This window comes from Sinocyclocheilus grahami, unplaced genomic scaffold (assembly GCF_001515645.1).
Source record: "Sinocyclocheilus grahami isolate Dianchi unplaced genomic scaffold, SAMN03320097.WGS_v1.1 scaffold1225.1, whole genome shotgun sequence".
Taxonomy (NCBI): Eukaryota; Metazoa; Chordata; class Actinopteri; order Cypriniformes; family Cyprinidae; genus Sinocyclocheilus; species Sinocyclocheilus grahami.
In genome coordinates, this window is record NW_015506404.1 from 282,088 (window position 1) to 290,236 (window position 8,149).

The 8,149-nt window shown below is 35.0% G+C and overlaps 1 protein-coding gene across 1 annotated transcript in view; it reads left to right on the forward strand.

The window, feature by feature from the left end:
• The window catches only part of LOC107568226 (NF-kappa-B inhibitor epsilon-like), a 20,442-nt gene continuing 12,293 nt past the window's right edge, over window positions 1-8,149 (forward strand). The window contains exon 1 of the mRNA XM_016254159.1: window positions 1-553. Within this exon, the coding sequence (XP_016109645.1) occupies window positions 240-553 (314 nt within the window). The 5' untranslated portion in view covers window positions 1-239. The remainder of the gene's footprint in view (window positions 554-8,149) is intronic.

Genomic DNA, 8,149 nt, shown 5'->3' on the forward strand with positions numbered 1-8,149 from the left:
CGCCTCCGGTGCGCTTCACATTACCGCCAGCGCGCTTCACAGCAGTTTCATTAACTTACACTTCACTTTAGCTCAACCTGACATTAAAAAGCCATCTGGAGTATCTGAGGCGGACAGCGGAGCCATCGGTGGTGGGATGAGAAACAAAAGCGACTGTCTCTGGTGTCATAATGTCACAGTGATTTTGCGTTCTTACAGCGCTACATTTATATACTGACGATACACATCAAAGCTTCGAAATGGCGAGAAGCGGCGGCGGCGAGAAACAAGGCAAACTCGAGTTCGACGAAAGTCGGATCGACTCCGGAATCGACTCGTACAAGTCGATTTCCAGAGAACAGGACGGCAGCTCAGACAGCTGTGAGGATAAAGACAAAAGCTGCGCTACAGACGAGCGACTGGACTCCGCTTACGTCTCTTCATCGCTAACAGTGGACAGTTTGGGGGATTTTATCGAGCAATGCAGCATTTCTGAATGTGAAAGCGCGGCGGACTGTGAATACACCGAAGAGGAAGTCCGTTTCTTAACCACTGTTACAGAAGATGGAGACACGTACGTTTATAAAACTCCCCTTCATTGATAAGTACCCATGCATCACCTGAGTGCAGTTCAAATGTGTTTTGATGTCTAAATATTGGCTATTTGTGAGTATAATTAACGCGCAATAAGGTCCCGACTCGAGGGAGTTCTTAGACACGCGCGCCGCGGAGTAATATTATACAACACGTTCTACATATGCATTATTCTAAAATGGTTTATACATAATAAAAAAATAGAATTTTAAATTCTAAAATATTAAAGAAACAAGTGATCGTTAAAACTTTTTGAAAGGCATTTTTAGGTGCCATATTTCCCTGTCATGCCCAGTGATTCGGAAACAAGTGTTTCGTTAATTAGTGCTAAAAATAGTTATTAAGTGAAATACATGTACACCATTTTACTGTAGCTCCCATTGCATGCGATCCCTAAATATCCCATTGCAATATTTTTATTGCACTGCAACATTCAGATATGCCAGGGACTATATTTTCTAGCGGAAGAATGGAACTTTGAACTGAAAAATAGTGTATTTTTAGTATTTAAAAAAAGCATTCATTTTATAAAAGCAATAAGGCACGTGTATTGTGAACATAATCAAGCTCAAAGGGGTTGCAGATAGGCCTATTTGTATTAATATTTGTATCTTGTTGCTTAATTCTAATCCAAAGCAATGCAATGGTTTAGGTGCCATAGCCTAAATGTCTATAAGCAGGCAAAGATAAAAGTTCTAAAAAATGTCTAAATGTGATGTATGTTAAGTCATAACGGGATAAAATAAGTTAAGTTTTATTTAATTAAAAAAAAAATTAGCTAGCAGCCTTCTTTAGTGTCGTTTTAATGCAATTTTAGTGTAATTGTAATCCAGGAACGCATTTTTAATGTGCTTAAATTCATATTCAAAACAAAATGTACTCTGCAGCTTAAAATGCTAGGCTGATGGATAGATAGATGGCATGGAGAAAGATGAAAGTGTGCAGGATATTGCTTCAACCCTTTACTCGCATTTAATGGCCTAGATTTTGTTCAGCAAGGCATTAAATGTTAATTCTCCACATGTTATGTTGTCAAACAGAGAGGACTTTGGGAATCTGGCACTCAGTGTAAAAAGTTTAACTGGATGAGAGAAACGATGAAGTCCGCAGTATGAGTTTTCATAGAGGACCTCATAAATAAGGCCCATATAACTGGAAATAAAGATGGCATTGAATAATAACTCCCAATGCACTTCATTCATTTTGAAGTTCAAGTGCAAACAACTGAAGGAGCTCAATTTTAAATGCACATTAATTTGAGCAAATAAATGCATTTATTTGAAGTGGAGATTTTTTTTTTTAATGAATTATTCTTTTCAGTAAATGTGATGTATGTTAAGTCATAACGGGATAAAATAAGTTAAGTTTTATTTAATTTGAAAAAAAATTAGCTAGCAGCCTTCTTTAGTGTCGTTTTAATGCAATTTTAGTGTAATTGTAATCCAGGAACGCATTTTTAATGTGCTTAAATTCATATTCAAAACAAAATGTACTCTGCAGCTTAAAATGCTTGGCTGATGGATAGATAGATGGCATGGAGAAAGATGAAAGTGTGCAGGATATTGCTTCAACCCTTTACTCGCATTTAATGGCCTAGATTTTGTTCAGCAAGGCATTAAATGTTCATTCTCCACATGTTATGTTGTCAAACAGAGAGGACTTTGGGAATCTGGCACTCAGTGTAAAAAGTTTAACTGGATGAGAGAAACGATGAAGTCCGCAGTATGAGTTTTCATAGAGGACCTCATAAATAAGGCCCATATAACTGGAAATAAAGATGGCATTGAATAATAACTCCCAATGCACTTCATTCATTTTGAAGTTCAAGTGCAAACAACTGAAGGAGCTCAATTTTAAATGCACATTAATTTGAGCAAATAAATGCATTTATTTGAAGTGGAGATTTTTTTTTTTAATGAATTATTCTTTTCAGAAGTGGTCAACTATTGGTAGACAAGAAACTAAAATAAAAAATGGTCTAAGCTGATTAATTTTCCAGCCTGTTTTAGTTTGCTGAGTGACACATTCTCATGTGACCGATGAAGTTTTGATTACAGTAGCAGGCTTTTCTGTTTAAACACTACAGTCAGTTAACAGACGTCTAGAAACTGGATCTGCCGTTTATGGCGCATGAGAAAGCAGAAGTATGCAGACAAGCAAGTGGAATTCCCCTCGTTGGGTCAGAAAGCACGTTGTGATGGCAGCTTTTTGGAAAGTGCAAAGCCTTTGTTATAAACACACATTTGTGTGCTTTTAATACTTATTTACCCCAAAAGCACATGTCACAAACATGTTTATGCAAGCAGTGACCTTTACACCAGATCGTGGTTCAACCTGTAACATGTATAAGTTCAAAAACATACACAAACATGCACCGCACAAGTGGGCACGTACACACAGCCTGGTTAATGTCAGCCGGTTTTCATTTCTGCATTCTGCAGTGACGAACCAGGATGTAAATACGGTTGTTATTTTGAGAACATCTCGCATTTTGATTCATCCTGGATCGTAGTGGCCTGCTAAGGTTTACCTTTGGCCTGCTTTTGTTGCTGTTGCAAAAAAAAAACTCCTTTGTTTTTTCCCTGAATGTCATCAGAGTGAAGATGATGCTTATAAAGAAATGCCAATGGCCGTATGAAATCCCCAGGCACTCCGGAAGAGCAAATACACTAAGGAACTTTTTGAGGAGTAGTTCTCCAAAAAATGAACCATTTACAATAAATTCCAAGAGTTTTTATCAAAATAGTTCTTCGTAGTGCATGTTTTCATGGTGGACTCTCATAAATAAGGCCATATAAATGGAACAAAAATTATGTCTTTGAGTAATATCTGAACTATTTGAATAATAATTAACATAGCTCTTCATTCCTGTTGCGGTACAAGCAGTGCTGGGTAGATTACTTACACATTTTATATTAGAAATTACATGATAACAATGAACATAATCTGGATTACACATTAGGTAATGTAGTCTAACTACTTTGTGATTACTTTTAGATTACTAACGCATTTATTGCATAGACTTGAATGTGGTTATTTAAAAAAAAGAAAAGCGAGAAAATATTTCCTCCTTTAACAATATCATGAAATGCATTAAATGTTACATTACAGCAGGGTTTCCCAAACTGGGGTTTATGACAAAACTGTAGGGCTTTTTTTCATGAAAAGCTAATAATTAATGAAATCATAAAAATGCCTTGGGAATCCCTTTATTACATGAAGAAACATGGCCAAAGTCTTCCAGGTTTGACATTTTTTTGTCCAGACGTCCAAAATTAATAATTAGTGAAGGTCACTGGATATGTCGAAGACATAGTATTACACAACTATGCATTGATAGTGTTCAGTAACTTGCATAATCATTAGTCTCATGTATATAAGTGGTAGGTTAATTAGAAAGGAAAATTGAAAAGAAAATAAAAGAATTGTGCTGTATCAATAAATTATGAATAATTTACTGCCATTGTGCATATGTAATCATGTAGTCCATAAAAAGTAACGAATCTGATTATAAATAACGAATCCCATCCCTGAACTACATTGTTTGGTAGAAGAATATTGCTTTTATTTTTATACACTTTTATTACTTTTAGTGCTTTTATTACACTTTATTTGCTCTGTTTTATTCTGTGAAACCTTACTACGTATATGGAATAACCGTTTTATAAAAGCAATAAGCCCCGTGAAGCCGTGGTTTACAGTGAATTTATAACAGCTAAGGGGGTTTTAGGCACAACGCTGTTATAAATTCACTGTAAACCACGGCCTTTTTATTGAAGGAAATGGAAGTATAACTAATGTCATTTGTTTTTAAAGATATTATTAATTATAAAACTTGTGCAGTTATGCTAATTCAGATGGAAAACTTTGTTGTCAGTGGACAGAAATATTCCCCCGACAAGCCAATGTAAACATCTCAATTGCATTGTCTGTAAATTTGCAACAAAAAATATACAGAGGTCCTTTTTTTATTAGTAGCCTACAGAACATTCTCAAAACAACCTAAAAGGATCGTTAAAAAGGGCTTAATTAAAAAACAAAAAAAAATTGTTATTCCAAATGGTACCATAAAATAACCTGGTATCTGCAGGATTTTTAAAATCAAATTTAAGACCTTTAAAGACCTTTTTAAGATCTGCACTTCACATTTCAGCCTTTAAACCATTTTTAAGAAAAGGGACGAGTCAAAAGTATAAATTATTATACTAATTTAAACAATTACTATCAATTAATTATTATATTAAATAACATATAAATATATCTTAGTGTCTTAATTGTTTAGATTTTTATAATGCATTAGCTTTTTGTCGATCCACTGGTTCACATTTAAAAAATATGTAGCAAAAATAGCAGATGGGCTTATTGAAAAAGCACATTCGTTCTCTGCCAGCAGGAGGCGCTTTCGGAACGGCGCATATAGTGGTTTCCCCGTAACCGCAGTACACAAAGCTGACGTGCAGCGCTCAAGTTTATTCAGTGAAATCATAGCCTTTTGAAGTTTAATCGTCATATTAATCCACATAGCAATTCTTGTCTTTCTGTCCCCAAAGACCTCTTATAATTTAGACTTTTTGTACCATTACAAGTTTGCATGGCCTTAAATATAAACAATTGAACTGAAGACGTTTTAAGGACCCGCGGAAACCCTAATAAGAACATAGTCCAGTGCAAACATTTCTGTCATGCATTTGGCAAAAAGCTTTTGTTGACTATGAATTTTACCTTTGAATTTTTTTTACACAGAAGTAAATAAAGGTGTATGTTTGTAGAGTAATTTACAACAGCTTCGAACGCGGCTCAACCAATCCGAATCAAGGACCGGAACTATCCGTTTTATAATCAGCATTTTAAAATGTAAAATAATCTAAGTATGAGTACGTAATTTTTTTTAGGAATCCGATTACGTAATCCAGATTACGCGTCAACAGTTACTACCCAGCACAGTACAAGTGCAAGCAAATGAAGGATCTTAATTTTAAATGCACATTCATTTTATTGGGAATTTGCTACAGCAGTTTGGTGAGTTTTATTCTGTGAAACCTTACTACGTATATGGAATAACCGTTTTATAAAAGCAATAAGCCCCGTGAAGCCGTGGTTTACAGTGAATTTATAACAGCTAAGGGGGTTTTAGGCACAACGCTGTTATAAATTCACTGTAAACCACGGCCTTTTTATTGAAGGAAATGGAAGTATAACTAATGTCATTTGTTTTTAAAGATGTTATTAAGTATAAAACTTGTGCAGTTATGCTAATTCAGAAGGAAAACTTTGTTGTCAGTGGACAGAAATATTACCCCGCAAGCCAATGTAAACATTTCAGTTGAATTGTCTGTAAATTTGCAACAAACAAATAATTGTCTGTAAATTTGCAACAAAAAATATACAGAGGTCCTTTTTTTATTAGTAGCCTACAGAACATTCTCAAAACAACCTAAAAGGATCGTTAAAAAGGGCTTAATTAAAAAACAAAAAAAAATTGTTATTCCAAATGGTACCATAAAATAACCTGGTATCTGCAGGATTTTTAAAATCAAATTTAAGACCTTTAAAGACCTTTTTAAGATCTGCACTTCACATTTCAGCCTTTAAACCATTTTTAAGAAAAGGGACGAGTCAAAAGTATAAATTATTATACTAATTTAAACAATTACTATCAATTAATTATTATATTAAATAACATATAAATATATCTTAGTGTCTTAATTGTTTAGATTTTTATAATGCATTAGCTTTTTGTCGATCCACTGGTTCACATTTAAAAAATATGTAGCAAAAATAGCAGATGGGCTTATTGAAAAAGCACATTCGTTCTCTGCCAGCAGGAGGCGCTTTCGGAACGGCGCATATAGTGGTTTCCCCGTAACCGCAGTACACAAAGCTGACGTGCAGCGCTCAAGTTTATTCACTGAAATCATAGCCTTTTGAAGTTTAATCGTCATATTAATCCATATAGCAATTCTTGAATTTCCGTCCCCAAAGACCTCTTATAATTTAGACCTTTTTGTACCATTTAAGAGTTTGCATGGCCTTAAATGTAAGCAATTTAACTGACGACGTTTTAAGGACCCCCGGAAACCCTAATAAGAACATAGTCCAATGCAAACATTTCTGTCATGCATTGGCAAAAAGCTTTTGTTGACTGAATTTTACCTTTGAAATTTGAGTCAAGTGCAACTGTTGTTTGTGAGCAGTGGTGTGATGGGGATTTAAAGGGGTCATATGATGCTGCTAAAAAGAACATTATTTTGTGTATTTGGTGTAATGAAATGTGTTTATGCGGTTTAAAGTAAAAAAAAAAAACATTATTTTCCACATACTGTACATTATTGTTTCTCTTCTATGCCCCGCCTTTTTGAAATGCGTCGATTTTTACAAAGCTCATCGGTCTGAAAAAGCGAGGTGTGCTGTGATTGGCCAGCTATCCAGTGCATTGTGATTGGCCGAATACCTCAAGCGTGAGACGGAAATGTTATGCCCCTCACATACTGTTGATGCCGTGTCCCGGCCGGAGCGATGAGACAAAAACATTAAAACTCATTACAATCGAGGCATTTGTTGCATCCAGTGGGGACATAATTACTGATTATAATGACTTATACTGTCTTTTTACGCGTTGCGTTGCATTGCATCGTGCCGCGCAAACATAAAACTCTGTCTGCATTTGTGATCAGAGAAATGACAAACAACAAGTGCTACTCTACTGCCCAAAACTCGCGTTTGAATCATCAGTGGCATATCCTTTAAATGAAAACGTACTTACATGAGTCAGAACTGCCGGCATTTTAGTCTAACGTTACTCTCCCAGGATCAGTAAGCAGTCCTCCATAAAATGCGCTGCACACATCTGGATATTTGGGTTAAACTGTTCTGGAACAGTGTTGTAAATACCACTGATTTGTAGTCGTGTCCTCTTTTGGAAGACCAAACAAAGTAGTTTCGCTTTCACAACGAAAAACACAGCGGCCTAACTTGCATAATCATTAGTCTCATGTATATAAGTGGTAGGTTAATTAGAAAGGAAAATTGAAAAGAAAATAAAAGAATTGTGCTGTATCAATAAATTATGAATAATTTACTGCCATTGTGCATATGTAATCATGTAGTCCATAAAAAGTAACGAATCTGATTATAAATAACGAATCCCATCCCTGAACTACATTGTTTGGTAGAAGAATATTGCTTTTATTTTTATACACTTTTATTACTTTTAGTGCTTTTATTACACTTTATTTGCTCTGTTTTATTCTGTGAAACCTTACTACGTATATGGAATAACCGTTTTATAAAAGCAATAAGCCCCGTGAAGCCGTGGTTTACAGTGAATTTATAACAGCTAAGGGGGTTTTAGGCACAACGCTGTTATAAATTCACTGTAAACCACGGCCTTTTTATTGAAGGAAATGGAAGTATAACTAATGTCATTTGTTTTTAAAGATATTATTAAGTATAAAACTTGTGCAGTTATGCTAATTCAGATGGAAAACTTTGTTGTCAGTGGATAGAAATATTCCCCCGACAAGCCAATGTAAACATCTCAATTGCATTGTCTGTAAATTTGCAACAAAAAATATAC